General features: G+C 44.9%; 1 protein-coding gene across 2 annotated transcripts in view; it reads left to right on the top strand.

Moving 5' to 3' along the window:
• The first annotated feature begins 1,314 nt into the window (after positions 1 to 1,314).
• MAPK8IP1 (mitogen-activated protein kinase 8 interacting protein 1) overlaps positions 1,315 to 15,802 on the top strand; it is a 59,391-nt gene continuing 44,903 nt past the window's right edge. Inside the window, exon 1 of one of the 2 annotated variants that reach the window (XM_082224950.1) lies at positions 1,315 to 1,539. Coding sequence is in view for 1 of the 2 variants with exons in the window: in XM_082224948.1 (XP_082081074.1) it covers positions 2,201 to 2,286 (86 nt within the window). In the remaining variant the exon portion in view is untranslated. Of the gene's footprint in view, positions 1,540 to 1,674; positions 2,287 to 15,802 lie in introns of those variants that run through there. The other variant, XM_082224948.1, reaches the window with a different exon arrangement.

Below are 15,802 nucleotides of genomic sequence, written 5' to 3'. Positions count from 1 at the left end.
CGCTTGAGGGAGGGGCCCCCTCATTTGCCATCTAGCACAAAGCCACTCCATTTAATGGTCTAGGCCAGAGCTTTCCAAACTGTGTTGCAACACATTAGTGTGTCGGCTGCAGTGTGTAGGTGTGTTGTGTGAATGCTGCCCATGCTCCTCCCAGGGCTGGAAAGGAGTACGTTTAACCTCCAGTTTGCTAGTAAAACACAATTACTGTGTCGCAAAATGATGCATATCTAAAAAGTGTGTCACCAACATGAAAAGTTTTGAAAGCTCTGGTCTAGGCTGTAGTCTCACCATGAATTTGAATCCTTGCTTATATTTTAACACTTGCTGGATCCAGGGATTAGAACAGTCTTGGCCTATAGCCTACTCCCTGTCCAAACTCCTAATATAATTTCAATGAAAGAGAAGGGTCCCACAAAAAACACCTTAACTGTCCAACATTGCCAGCATAATGAAAGCTGTACAATTAAGTTGCTAAATGCCCCTGTTTGGAGGGAGTTCCACAAATGAGGGGCTGCCACAGCCCTCTCCTGGGCCACCATACTTCCGAGTGTACTACCTCTGCAGATCTTAAGAAAGACAGCCATGTTCAGCAGTCTTCCAACTATTTGGGGCCTAAGTCATTTGGGGCTTCAACACTAACATGAGCACCTTGAATTGAACCTGGAAATGAAATGTCAACCAGTGCAGCTGTTTTAAAATGGGAGTTATATGAACTCTAAAGGGGACCCTGGTCAGTAATCCAATAGCTGCATTTTTGATCCACTGACATTTCTAAATGCTCTTCATTGCAACAAATACACGCTCCTTTTCAGTGAAAACTGTGACCTAATTACTGTGGGCACCTCCAGACTGATGGGCTTTTGCTGCAGGTGTATTCTGCAATTTTTGTGTGGATACAATAATAGCACATTAGAAGTAGATTTATACAGGACCATCTACATCCCATTCTACTTTATTAGCTGCTTCCCCAATGTTACCGCATTATTACCACCTGGAAGGGGCTAAATGGCAACAAAAGTGGGACAAAAAAATAACAACACCCAGCAAAACATTTGTGGTATTAAAAGTTACGGGAAGGCAGCAGGAAGTTATGGGATGCGCACTGATGCATTTACACTTGCATTGCAGGTGTAAATAGTATTGAAATTGCGATAGTGTATAACCACCCACCCCATTCTGCCATGAGCACCAATGGCCACGGAGCACAATAAGGAGATCGGCTGCCTCCTCAAATGAGACCTAAATGCCAGTTGATTTCCTCACATTCCTGCCTGGTTGTTCGCGTTTCCGCACGTCTGTCGCCCTCCTGCCCTGTCCGAATTTAGACTGTAAGCTCTGTGGGGGCAGAGACTGGTCTCTGCAATGAACGTGCAATGAATGTACGTGCGCTGGTGGCGCTGTACTTAAGAGATTTCCGAGCGAAACTTACAGGCCGCCCTTTACTACAAAGAAAACGCCACGCAGTCAAGGGGGGATTCTCTCTGCACACATAAAGCACGCGTACACGAATATGCACGCATAGATCTAGAGCAGCTTCAGGTACAGCTCCCAGGCCCGGCTTCTTCTCCGCGCAGCGCGCAACCGCCTCTTTGGCTCGGGCGACTCCTCTCCCGCTCCCACCTGCTTCCCAGCCACTCCCGGCGAGCTCCTCCTCCGGCTTCCCCTCCCTGCAAACCCCACCCCAGAGGCCCGCCTTTGCGCCGCTTGCTTTTCCTCAGGCGCCTTTTGGCTTTGCCGCCGCGCAGGCCGCCCGCCTGTGCCTGGTGGGGGCGGCCCGCTTCACCTGCTGCTGCTGCAGCTCCCCCTGGCAAGAGGAGGCGGGAAGCGGGTGGTGGTGGGTGGGCTTGGCCGGCCTGCTGCATCCAGCCGTGGGGTGGGGTGGCGACGACATCTGCCTTGCAGCTGCCGCCGCCGCCGCCGCCACAGAGGTGGGAACCTGCTTGGGCTCGGAGGAGCACCGGCGGCAGCGCCTCTTCGCGCTCACGCGCTTCTACCCCCACCGGCTTCCTCCCGCTGATCCTTCCGCACCTCGCTCACCCCCTTCCCCGCCACCCACCCGCCGCCGTCGCCCTCCTCGCCGGTAAATAATCGCTGTCTGGTTGCCCCGCTGAGCCCTCCCTCCGCCGTGCCTGCCTGCCTGCCTGCCTGCCAGCCTCGGCATCCCCCTCCCCCTCGCCTCCCGCCTGCATGGAGAGGGAGAATGGCGGAGAGAGAGAAAGGAGCCACGTCCCCGACCGGATCCTCCCCGTTCTTGGGGCTGCACCTCGCCTCGCCCCCCAATTTCAGGTACCGCAGCTCCCCCCGCCCCCATCTCGACCGCCCTTTGCAACGGGAGATGCTTCGCCGCCAGGGGAGGTTGGGGGGCAATAGGCACTGCTCTACCCTACCCTGCCACCCCGCCACCCCTTGCCCACCGCCTGCGTTTCATTTCAAGGGCCCTTCAACACCCCCATGGCCCTTCTCCCCCCCCCTTCAGTGTGGGGTGGCTGCCTAAAGAGCGAGGCTCTCGTCATCCTGAGTTGTATCCGCCAGCTATTACATCCTAAGGATCTGGGTAAACAGATCCTTCCTATCCCCCAGCACAGAAGGTGAATTGGGTGTGTGGAGGGGGTGTTGAGTAGGTGAGGAAGATAATAGAGAAAATGGGAGATCCTTCCCCATCTACCCCACTTCGTGCCCATCCATAAAGAGACAGCGGACAGAGATTTGGGGGGGGGCATTATTTTTTGCTCCTCAAGACTGTGACATGGCAAGTCGTGGACCAGCAGGTGGGTGCCAATAGCGTGTCTCCCTCCCGCTGCTCCTTCTTCTGGAACAGGTGGGGTACCTGCCTATGGCTAGCGCATGACTCTTGGAAGGGGGAAAGGGAGGCAGGCTGCCTTTGGAACACCAGCCGCTCATGCAGAAAGGAGGACAAGGTGTTTTTTTCCTGCTGGGGAAAAGCCTGCTGGCTTCCTCTTTCCACTTCCCTGATTATGATTGATAATGGGATCTGCACAGATTCCCACCTCGGTAAGCTACAGATTGCACCATCTCCCTCTGGCACTGTCTCCTTCCCACAGCATGACACACATGCACTCCCCACAATATACACACAACCCCAACTAAAGCTTCTCACGCTGTTCCCGACCTTCCATTTGCACAAATTTCCCTCACGCTGTTCCACATAAAGCTTCCCTACTCCTGAAAGATCAATAGTTCCTACGCAAATCTCCTTAGAGAAAAATGTTGTCTTAAATATGGACACCTACAAAACTGCCATTCTCCCACTGTATCAGAACCACCCATCGCAGAAGGTTTGGGGAAGATTTGTAGCTGGCTGATGAGAGGGTTTAGGTATCTGCGAGACCATTTTGGGTTTGAATTGTGAGGTGAAATACCATGCCTATAAGGTATGAGCAACAATTGAAAAGGCAGTTGGGGAAACCTTGAACCACCTGCCTATGATTACATAGACTGGTTATGATGCCTCCTTGGCATCTACAGCCCTGCTCTTGAAGGTGTTTGGTGCAGCTAGGTAATTGGTCAGTTCCTCCATATTTGTTAATACAATTGTTTGTATCTGGCTTCGTATTGGTTTTGGTTTTTTAAAGGATTTGTGGGGCTGGGTTTCATTGCTGTTATGAGCTGGTTTTTAATAATTAGATCAGCCGGTTTCTAATAATTAGCTCCATTTCCTGGTATGCATTGCAGAGTGAAATGCTTTCTGACCTGGAAGGGAAGCCAAAATCTGTGATATATTCTTCATGTTGCAAGATTTCATAGTGTCTTTTGATATGAACTGCTTGCGAGAAAATGTTTGATCAGGGGCTCATAATGGAGGGAAATCAACTCTGATGTAGCTGTTTTATGAGATGTTTTGGACACTGTAAAGGTCAGGTTTTCTGTGTTACTTACACATTCTGTTTTGTGTATAACTTTTGTGTGTCTGTTTTATTGAAATGTTAGAGCTAGAAGGGGCCAGAAAAATTATAATATTGTCCTTGGGACAGGATTCTTCATGTATAAACCACCCCCTCTCTTGCTGTAAACAGCAAGAGGTAAGCAAGCTTCCTTCAAATTAAAATCATGAATCTGGCAGTAATGATGCTAGTGGATGAAGTATGTAACAGCATAGGGATTTCATATTTCTTATTTATTACTTTGAGGTTTCCAAAGACAAGTATTTAAGGACAGCTTTTTACAAGTGGTCATAAACTTTGTCTTACGTATAGCTTTCCAAATGAGAGAAAAAAGGATGCTTTTGCATTCTAGTTCAGATCCAGTACTGGCAGAGCAACATCCACTGCCCCACAGGGTAGCCAGTCCATGTGTGTCACTTAAAAAAATATAGAGGGGGAGGCATCTAGATCTGCATAGGAAAGAGACCATCTTGAACACAATTTAGAGAAACAAAATGAGGAGGGAAAGGTCACAAATTTCCATAATGTCTTCACCGGGCTGAGCCTCAGACCTTTAATCAAGAACTAAACAGCAGCCCTGCTTGGATGAAGCCAAAGGTCCATCTAGTCTGGTGCCATAACTCTAACAGTAGCCAGCCATATATTTCTGGATTGACGAAGTCCTTATTTTTATCTGTTGTGAAACGGATCAATTCCATTGGGTTATCCTGAGTTCTGGTATTACATGAAAGGGAAAGGGGGAAAAACCATATATATCCCTTTCTGCACACCTCTCAGAACTTTATAAAGGTCACTCATGCCTTGCCTGCCCCACAAGGTGTGTGTGTGTATGACAATGAAAAGGCCTAAATTAATTTTAGCCTTTCCCCATAGGTCAAGAAGCTCCAGGTCTTAAGTAGTAGCTACACTGGTTTTTGTTTTTTTAAAGAGATTGTGCTACTTACCTTTGAATTATCCATCGCTTTCTGAATTAGCCTGAACTGACAGTTTGTCTTTTTAAAAAATACTGCTGAATATTATTTTTCAATGAGTTATTCAGCATGAATGGCCCCATCTCCTCTTGGAAAGGCATAATCTGTTCAAACCCCCTCATTGCTTTTAACATAGTGTGCATCACTTTGTACTTACTCACACTGCATCTCGCTTGCCATCTTACTGCCCAATCATCCAGTTTGGAGAGATTTATTTGGGGCTACTTGAAGTCTGCTTGGATTTGCATCATCCCAAATAATTTTGTGTTTATCTGCAAACGTGACTGCCTTGATGCTCACTCTGTCGTCTGCTCGTTTATAAATGAATTAAATAGCATTACAGCTCTTGAGGTAACCCCACTTCTTAATTCCCTCTATTTTTAAAGGCTACCCGAATGTTCCTGTATTCAGCAAAGTCCAGATTTTTAAAAAAGATGATCCAAGCATATTTAAGCACCTTGAAGCTCCATTGACTTCTGTGGGACAGTTCAGCATGTGCTCTAATTTCCACAGTTAAAATCAATGGAACTTCACAAAGTGCTTAACTGTGTAGCTCAGCACTGCCCAGTAGTGAGCAAAATGGCAGATCCCTCGGAAACCTGCTGTGAAAAGGTTTGCAAAGCACTTTGAAGGCAAAGCTGCTTGCATCTGCTCTGAACTTGAGGGCACAGCTGCTGGTGGTCATTCTGAAGCACCCAGAGCATTTTGGAGATGAGTTGGCTGGGATCAGTTTCAGTTGTTGCAGCATGAGGGAGCGGACAGATCTTGCAGGGGTCTGGCCAACCACATGCCCTCTTGAGCCTTGTTTGCCATGTCTTACAAGATGGATGGGTCCAGCAGGTTGTTAATACCTTGCTCTGAGGGGGTGTAATGCTTGCTGCCCTGAAGGAGGTGACCTGGCCCTTAAAACGCCCTCCCAGGACCTAGAGGTTTTAGACAACTACTACCCTTTCACTGATGTCCCCTCCTTTGGCAAGGTGATGAAAGTGATGGTGGTGGCTGGCCAGCTTCAAATGTGCCTAAAGGAAAATGATTTTCTAGACCTACTTCAATCAAGCTTCCAGCCAGGCTTTGGCACTGAAATCACTTGGACCACCCTGATTGATGACTTACATTGGGAAAACATAAGTCATTTTGCAGCCCTGTTGCAAAATGTAAATCAGGAATGCAGCCCTGTTGATCTTCCTTGATCTTTCAGCAGCTTTCAATATCATTGACTACTACAATATCATCCTGGAGGGGTTCTGCAGTTTAGAAGCTGCGTGCACCATTTTATGGCTGTTCCAGTGCTACTTGCAGAATTGCAACCAGAGAGTAGCATCAGGAGGCTTCTGCTTGGCCCCTTTGCTTTGGGGCTGTAGGGATCTGCAGGGCTCCATATGAAGCCACTGGGAGAAGCCTTCCAGGGATTTGGAGTATAGAGTCATCAGTATGTGATTGACACCCAACTCTGTCATGTGAATCAGGAGAGGCTGTTCAGTTGCTGGAGGCAGTAATGAGCTTGACCAATGAACTTTGGCAAAAGAAATGCAAGCAGGCAAACAGGTTATATATTATATATGAATGAATGAAATCCAGGAGCACATTGTAGAAAATATAAAGACCAACAACAACAAAATTAGAAACAGGAAACTGGACAGGGATGCGGTTGGACCTTTGAATGACGTAGTCACAGGTGTGCCATAAGAATAAAAGAACATTTCAAGCTGAATTAATTCTTTGAATCCATTAACACAGCTGAAGATGCAGGGCAGGTGATTGTGCCTGAAATACGGTAACTTTCTCAGGAGGTGATTCTGGGGAACTGGGGATAAGAGATGAAGTTTGAGACCTCATTGACAAATTTAGAAAGAATAAATAAATCTCCAGATCCAGATGACATCCGCCTGAGGGCTTTTGAAGAACTCAAACGTAAAACTGTTGATATTGTAATAAAAATATGTAACCTGCTAGAAAAAGCTCAGAAAAGGACAACCAAATGATCAAGAGGCTGGAGCAATTCCCCTATGAGGAAAGGTTATGTTTTCCTTTACTCATTTAGGAAAAAATGATAGAGGTGCATAAAATTATGTACGGTGTATAGAAAGCGGCAGAGAATTTTTATGTCCTACCTCATAATGCTAGAACTTGAGTCATCCAATGAAGCTGAACATTGGAAGATTTGGGTGAGGCAATGTATTCACACAGTGCATAGTTAAACTTTGGTCTTCTCATTGTTGAAAATGATGTTGGACTAGATGGGTCTTTGATTTGATGTATCAAGTCTCTTATGTTGTTATGAGTTGTACTCTCACAGAAGGCTCATCAGGGCCAGCCCACACTTGAGGCAAGGTGAGGCAGTCACCTCAGTCTGCAGGATACACAGGAGCAGCAGATCTGGCCTCCAATGAATGTGTTGCTCGCTGCTGCTGCTGCATGATCCTTGGAGGCTGGATCTGCCACCTCCTGGACAGCTCTGCCTCCCAGTGCCACCTCTACAGCAGCCTCTTGACAAATAGGAGGCGCTTCTTGTCTTCTCAGACCTCTTGATAGGAAATAGTGTGGGCTGTCTTCTGGGGTCTCTTGGGTTCTGCACCCACCTGGGTGATTCAGAGAGGGCCCCTTCCATCCTCCAATGGTGGAGGAGGTGCCATTTTGTGGCCCGCATCACATGCCAAAATGTCTTGGGCCAGTCCTGAAGTTCATACCTGTTTGCTCTCCTAAGCAGGTTGGGTCTGCAACAAAATATTGCATCATGGGGTGCTCCCATCCATTATATCCCCCCCCCACAGTCATTCAGCATTTCGTCACTGCTTAGCACACTCAGTTCTCATTCAACTTTTTTGGTTTTTCTTCTTAGAGTTCTTTTTTAAAGAGATTTTTTGTACTTCTGCAAACCCCTGGTTTTCCCAGATCTACTGTTTTCTCCCTCCTGTGTATAGATAGTGCTTTTTTGGCTTTGTAAGCAATGACACTTATACCTGCAGATTCCATTTAGCTATTGATTTGCTCTCTGTAAATGTTTCCTAATTTAATTTTAACGCCATCTAAGCTGGTAGCCAACTTGGCATCCTGCAGCAGTGAATTCCATAAGTTAGGCCTCTCTTGCATGAAGCAGTACTTTTCTGTCTGGAGCGTGCAACTAATGAATTTAATTGGGTGAGACAGGGTTCTAGTATTATCAGTAAAGGAGTTTAAAAAATAATAATTCCTCCTCCACACTGTAAAATTTTATATCCTTCTAGCACATCCCTGCTTAGTAATTTCTTTTCTAATTTAAATTGTGATAAGGAAGTGCATTTTCCCAGTGTCAAAATATTGGTATTTGAGTGCCAGGGGAAAGTGCAGCTTTCTTGAAAAAGGAATATTGCTTTTGAGGAAAGACATCTGAATGTCTTGGCCATTCATATATTATGACACGGTGAGTTCCAAAGATCAGTGGTGAATGTTGAAATTATTTATTTTCAACTTGATGCTTATGAATATCATCAGGTATTTTCTACTTCTGGAATGGACCAAGATAATAAGCATCATATAAGTCTGATATTCTCATATACAGCTTTATGTTCTTTGTGTTCTGGTGGGCCTAGTTATCACCCACCATGATTAAGAAACTTGCCTGAGAATGGACAGGGTGATTCTCACACTTGATACTTAAATTTGGCATTCTTTAAATCTACTCCTAATGCAGTTGTAAAACCATCATTGGCTAGAGTATGTTCTCCAGTTTTTCTTTGCTCTTACTTTAACAGCAAATTTGGTCTTACATTAACAGCATTCTCACAGTACAACTGAGATTCACATGTACTTTGTGGCGTCATGTAGAAAGATTCTAGTTCTTTGGTTATATAATATACAATGGTACCTTGGTTCTCAAACTTAATCTGTTCCAGAAATCCATTCCAAAACGAAAGCATTCCACAACCAAGGCGCGCTTTCCCATGGAAAGTAATGCAAAATGGATTAATTTGTTTCAGACTTTTAAAAACAACCCCTAAAACAGCAATTTAACATGAATTTTACTATCTAACGATACCATTGATCCATAAAATGAAAGCAATAAACAATGTACTTGCAGTCACACAGTCAATAAATCAGTAGCTGAACCGGGTTCCACACAGTGACAAAAACATAACAAAAAAGCCGCAAAAGCAAAACCACAAAATACGTAGCAAAAACAGACAGACCTCAGCATAACACCCGAAACAGAAGTGTGGCACTCAAAACGGAAGCGTAACACTCAAAGCGGAGCATGTTCAGATTCCGAAAAGAGTTCACAAACCAGAACACTTACTTCCGGGTTTACAGTGTTTGGGTTCCAAGTTGTTTGAGTACCAAGACGTTTGAGAACCAAGGTACTACTGTATGTCTTTAATTATGAGAAAGGGCACAATACTAAGGCTAGATCTACCAGGATGTGTGGTGTTAGGATTCAGCAGGTATCTGGCTCAACTTGGCTACACCAGTGAAAGTACCCAGCACTGACTCAGCTGGCTGATGTCACATCCTGACTCACTTGGGACCCAGCAGGGGGACTTAGCTTGGATCCTAAGCCAGTTCAGCATAGTCATGTGACCTGAAAACATAGTGTAAGTTAACCTAACAGAAAGGTGGTGTCACCCAAACTCCATTTTACAGGCTGGCTTTTTGTCTGCCAGTTTAATTTAAGAAAGCATAATTTATGCTGGCTTCCCATACTTAACAATTGCTCCCTAATTAGCTAGCCCAAGGTCCATCATTCCCAGTGGGCATACTGTTCTCGTGCTCTTAAAAATAATATTCAAAGAATGGCTTCATTTTTACAAGATCCTTATTAGGAGCCTTGAGAAAGTAAAGTACCAGTTACATACCAGTGGCTGGAAACCTTAGGAGGGACGAGTGATGTTTTGCTTCACATAGGTACCTGGTTGACTGCTGTATGAATAGGAAGCTGGACTAGATAGGCAGATGATCCAGCAGGCTGTTTTTATGTTCTTTTGGGAGTCCCCCAAGGGCCAGCTAGAGAAGTCTGGAGGGCCACATTCAGGCCCTAGGGTCAGCAAACTTTTTCAGCAGGGGGCTGGTCCACTGTCCCTCAGACCTTGTGGGGGGCCAGACTGTATTTTGAAAAAAGAAAGAAAGAAAGAATTCTTATGCCCCACAAATAACCCAGAGATGCATTTTGAATAAAAGCACACATTCTACTCATGTAAAAACATGCTGATTCCCGGACCGTCTGTGGGCCAGATTTAGAAGGCAATTGAGCCAGCTCCGGCCCCCGGGCCTTAGTTTGACTACCCATGCCCTGGGGCTGCCATCCCCCACCCCTGCTCCAAAGTCTGATTTTTAAGGTCTGGCTTCATATGGATACTTGCAGCTCTGTAGTTGTTCCTTTGAACAACTGTGTAAGGTAAAAACAATCTGTTTCAATCTATCAGCGTTTTCTAAAAGCCTTTAAGTTTTTAGGGTTTGTCATAAACATGAATAAGGTGTGGGTTGATCTCTGCTCTTTTGTGAAGATTGATCTCTTTTCTAGCTCTAAAATTGTTTGCTGGATTTGTTGAAAATTATTTCAATGTGGCTGAAGTATGTTTTTAAAAACCTACTAACCAAGCAATTATAGCTGGCCCAGAAGATACAAATACTGGAGAAGTGGCTCAGTTAACAGAACTGGCTAACTCAAGACTAGTAGTAGAGATCATCCTAGTCCCATAATAGTCTGGCTATGAATTGTTGTCCTAGATACAGCATTTGTCTCCTGGGCTTCTTGTGTGTTAATGTAAGCAGCAGCATCTAAAAATGGAAGAAGACTATCAGGCCCAGGTCTGTCAGTGTAGAACTCCATTCAGACTTAATGATCCAGATAATAATGGATTTTGCTAGAACCGGGACTCAGCAGTTAACAGGAAGAATTCAGGAGACTCTCTAAGACAGGTGTAGGCAACCTAGGGCCCATGGGCCGGATGCGGCACAATCGCCTCATCAATCCGGCCTGCAGACAGTCCGGGAATCAGCGTGTTTTTACATAAGCAGAATGTGTGCTTTTATTTAAAATGCATCTCTGGGTTATTTGTGGGGCATAGGAATTCGTTCATTCCCCCCCCCCAAAAAATATAGTCCAGCCCCCCCCATGGTCTGAGGGATGGTGGACTGGCCTATGGCTGAAAAAGGTTGCTGACCCCTGCTCTAAGATCTAGGTCAAATAGAAATAAGTTCCATTCGCTGAAATATGGGAATCCTCAGATCCGTGAGGATTAAGAGAAACTTTGCAGGCTATGAGAGGGCATTCAAAGATCGCCCCTTAAACAAAAGCAACTGAGTGCCTTGTGACACTCTAAAGACTTAACAATGTTATTGTGGCACAGGCGGTTGCTGGCCAGCAGAGGCGGAGCTACCCGCCCTGGCACGCGTAGCGTCGGGAGGGGCGCTGCTAGCCATCTGCGGCAGCTTCGTCCCTAGTGGTCCGCCGCCCATGCAGCGAGCATCTGGGGGCGCTGCCTGCACAGTGTGTGTGTGTGTGTGTGGTGCGACAATGTCACCTGCCCTCACGGCTGACACCCGGTGCACACCGCACCCGCCTTCCTCTGCCAGTACTGGCCAGAACATACATCTGATGAAGCAGGTTTGCCTACCAAAGCTCACGCTGCGAATTATTTAATCTCTCGGGTCCCCAAGACTTCTACAGTGTTTCTCAAACTTGGGTCTCCCGCTGTTGTTGGCCTACAACTTCCATCATACCTGACCACTGGTCCTGCTAGCTAGGGATGATGGGAGTTGTAGTCCAACAGCAGCTGGAGACCCAGGTTTGTGAAACACTTCCCTTGGGTTTGTTGCAACAGGGTTAGCATGCTGCTTAAATGTTTTCCATTTTTTGAAAGACGTTCACATCTGAAATGTCTGAAAATTGTGCCACTGAAGGATTCAGCCCCATTAGCCAACTATCTTTATATACTGTACTGAGCTGCACTTCAGCATCTGTTAGCAAAAGGGGCTGCCCTTTTCTCAGGGTTTCTGTTGTTCTAGGCTGTAAAGCAAGCAGAAATTTCTGTCAGCCCTTTTTACAATGACCTAGTTTCAGTTCACTCCGTGCTCCCATCACAAAGTGAAGCCCGAGCAACTGTGCTTTGATGTTAAGTGGCATCTAAGCAGAGGTGACACATGTGCAATGGTGCAAGTCTGATCTGACTAGGACTTGGAGAACAAAAAGTTGTTTGGGTACAGGATGGAGTTTGCCTTTCTTGAAGGTGAATTTTCCTCCTTGCTGCTTTTTTGTTCATGGGGCACTGCATTTCTCTACTGACCTTTGAAGACTTCGTGGCCCATAATGATTTGATGACTGGCTGAAAAATAAAACAGTCCTTCATCTGACGCATGCGCCTCCTTCTTTTCTGTGGGGACTTCACCCAGAGCCCACTGAGTGGGGAGTCAATTCCTTTCAGTCTACAAACCATTGTTCAGCATTTGTACTCTTGACTACAAGGGGTCCCACAGCTATGGCTTCCTGCATCTGAATCATGGTTATCATAGCCCTTGGAACATGCACCAGCTCAACCAGCCTTCCTTAGGTTGTAAAGAATCCTGAAATGAGAAAGAAAAGTCTTTGCTTTGTGCCGAAAAATGGTAAAAGCAGGCCCCAGGCAGGCTTCCTTGGATAAAGTGTTAGTCTTTGGCAAAAGTTGAATCTTTGGCCGTGTCTTATCTTAGTGCTGCTCAAAATAACTTATCTCCAGATAAGCAATAGAGCATGTGTGACTTGGAACCTGATAAGAGACACAACCATGCCTCATTTCCTTCGCAATTAATCTCTGCAGTTGACTGCTGTCATAAGTTCAGACAAATATTATTTTAAAACATAAAATATGACAATACAGTAGGCCTGCATGGCATCACACGATGGAGGGTAGAACTTTCGCCAGCTTGCGTAGTTCTTGTCTCATTACGTATATTTAAACAGAGTTTTGAAATTTGACTGGCTGTTCTAGATTAAAACAGCGTCTCCTGGTGGGTGCAGTTCTCTGATACTACCTGTCACATAGGAAGCTGCTTCCTGCTAGGTGAGATTATTTGTCCACCTACCCCATTTTTACTACTATGACTTGCAGTAACTTTTGGGTCTCATTAGATATATTTCCTGACATCTGTTAGCTAAATGACCCTTATAACTGAAGATGTCTGGGACTGAATCTGGTACCCTCTGCATGCAGAGCACATGCTCTCTCGCTGAGCTATGGTCCATGCCCTGAGTTGATATATGCAACACCGGAAATGAACTGGAAAGGTCCAGAAAACAAGAGAGGATCAGGTGGCTTGGGAACCTGCCTCTTTCCTGTAGTTGGGCATTAATGCCTAGGCAGCCATTCCTTATTCTTTTATAGTTATCTTGAGAAATCTTGGAAATACCATGATTCTGAATCCAAATAGGAATGTAGGCCATCTAACAAATCCCAGAACACTTCGTGTACTGCACTATACACGATTCAAAATCTTTTTTTCAGTCTTGCCCCTAGTTTGGGGCACAGTCACATTCACAATCTTCCAAATCTATCTTTGCAGTATGTCTCTATTCTTGCAATGCTTCCACTTTCATTTCTGGAAGAGAGCCAGTAAAACCTTTCTCTCCTCTCGTCCCTCCCCGGCAATATTTATCCTGCTAATATAGATATGCAGGAAGGAGAAAGGGAATTATATACATCTCGGTGCAATTAACACCCCTGCAGCTAGGCAAATGAACAGAGGTCAGGAATTCTGGAAGGTTTAATGCAATGAAACCAATACAGCATAATATATTTTTTTAAGCATCTGAATTTGTCATCCTCCTTTGGTGGACAAGGTGGCAGCTAGAGATGGGGCATTGAATGGGATAGTTCAGTGCTAAGGAGAACTTTCTCAGAAAAGAGACTTGACTGGAGGGACCTGCCTGAATATTGTGGGTCTGCCTGGTTTATGAAAGCATTTTTATCCAGTTCCACAAATACAAGCAAGAAGCTAAAACTCAAGATTCCTCTTGCTTGCCTGAAGTACAGGAATAGACCTCAAAATCTTAAAGGGTGAGCTTTTGCATCCCTGAGGATTTGTGTCCTGAGAACTACAAACATTGGAGCAATTTGTATCAGACCATAGTCTGAAGTGAAACTGAAATAAAAATGCCAGCTCTTTGGGACAATTTGTGTTCATTGAGCACACCTACATACTTTTACCTAGGAGGTCTCATAAGCATGGTCTCATGAGAAGCCACTAGGTTTCACTTTGCACCAGGTGCTACTATTCCCCCCCAAAATTGAATTCAGAACTCCTGAAACAAAAATAGGAACAAAATATCAAATGATAATGTGCACATGTGAACAAGCCATTACAGATCTAATACCAAAAGTCAGAAGAGCTCCTATATCAACTGGCATCTCCTTAGTTAAAACACTTTTCATTGGAGGCCATTCACCTGCGAATCATTGAGTGATGAAGTCATTTACTAATGAGATACTGAGTGGTCAACATGCTTGTACAGCCTCTATTCTCTCATACTCTTAACTCAGGAAGATACGCTGATCAAGCACCTTCTTCAGTGAGGAATGTGTGAACTACTTTTAAATACATCAAAATGGCTAATGGAGTAAGAAGGTGGAATAGATCAAGGAGAAAGTAAAACAACTATGAATGGCTATAAGCTGTCCATCAGATTCAGTTGAGCAATCAGAAAAGCAAGATTTCTAACAACTTAAACCAGATTCTGGAATATGTGCTATGCATCGTGTGTTGCAGCAAATAATGTGTTTTAAAGCAGAGCAGGTAAAATTCATGGATATATATGTAATAGCAGAAATTCAAGGCTGTAGGGCAGGGTACAGTACAGATCCTGCGGGATAGAAGCACGTTGGACTACAACCACAGAGAAGACAGACATGGTCTGCTTTGCTTATTATAGAAGTTGGCCAAATAAGTGTGGGACTTAGGTTGTTGAGATGTTCAATAAGTTCGCCTGCTGAGTGAGGTGTGACAAGATAGTTCTGATTGACCCATGTGAGGACAGGATGCTGGACTAGATGGAACATGGGCCTGATCCAGGAGTTTTTATGTACTGCTTTCAGTAGTGACACCCTGTTTGTACGTTGCTATTCCCAATATGCTTTCTTTGTACCTGCTTTGAGGTCTCCTCGGTGCCTTTTTATTCTGCAAGCTTTAATTTAATTTTTTTTTTTTAAAAACTTCCAGTAATTTAAAATTATTTGTGTTTTATTAGAAATGTTCCAAAATATTAAAGGGCTGTTTCAGTATCATTTGTGCTGTTGGGAGCCCTGCTGTTCTGGTTTTAATACTTCCTGCTGAGTTTTTATGCTGCATTGTATATTTTGGCTTCGTGGTTTCGACTGTATTTTATTATTTTGTTGCTGGGCAGTGTGTGTGTGTGTGTGTGTGTGTGTGTGTGTGTGTATTTGTCAATAGCAAAAAATAATCATGCATTCAATGTTGTCACCTTGGATCTGAGGCTCACCCTACTTCCAGCAAGGCACTTGAAGCTTGGAAGTTGCTGCTGCTGCTAAAATGCAGAGCCACTAGCAACAAGCCTGAAGGTAATGAGCTGATTTTTCCAACCCACGGGAGCCCATGCATTTGCAGGAAGGGGCCTTCCTGGCTGCTTGTTGCTCACGCAACATGCAGTCTTCGGCTACGGAAAGGGTCTGTGTATCCCTGGATACTTCTAATAGCTTTTTCTGAGCCTGTGTAAATCCCCATAGGAACTGAAGAAGCGGAGGAAGGGGTGGTTAGTTTTTCAGCCGTTGAGTACCATGGACAGGGATTTGCTTTAGAAAATGCTGTGGCAGAATGGAGAGAGAATTAGCATGCTAATCTGCTTGTGATGATATTAATTTTAGACAAAGACTCTTTCAGTGCCTGCAGTTAGCCCGAATAATCATAAAAAACAGCCCATGGAATTCTAAGCATCACCCACAACCACTTGGGCAAGCACAGGAAGGA

The sequence above is a fragment of the Podarcis vaucheri genome (genome assembly GCF_965113315.1).
Source record: "Podarcis vaucheri genome assembly, chromosome: 1".
Lineage (NCBI taxonomy): Eukaryota > Metazoa > Chordata > Lepidosauria > Squamata > Lacertidae > Podarcis > Podarcis vaucheri.
The sequence above is the reverse complement of the archived record's forward strand: the minus strand, read 5'-3'. Positions and strand labels throughout refer to the sequence as shown.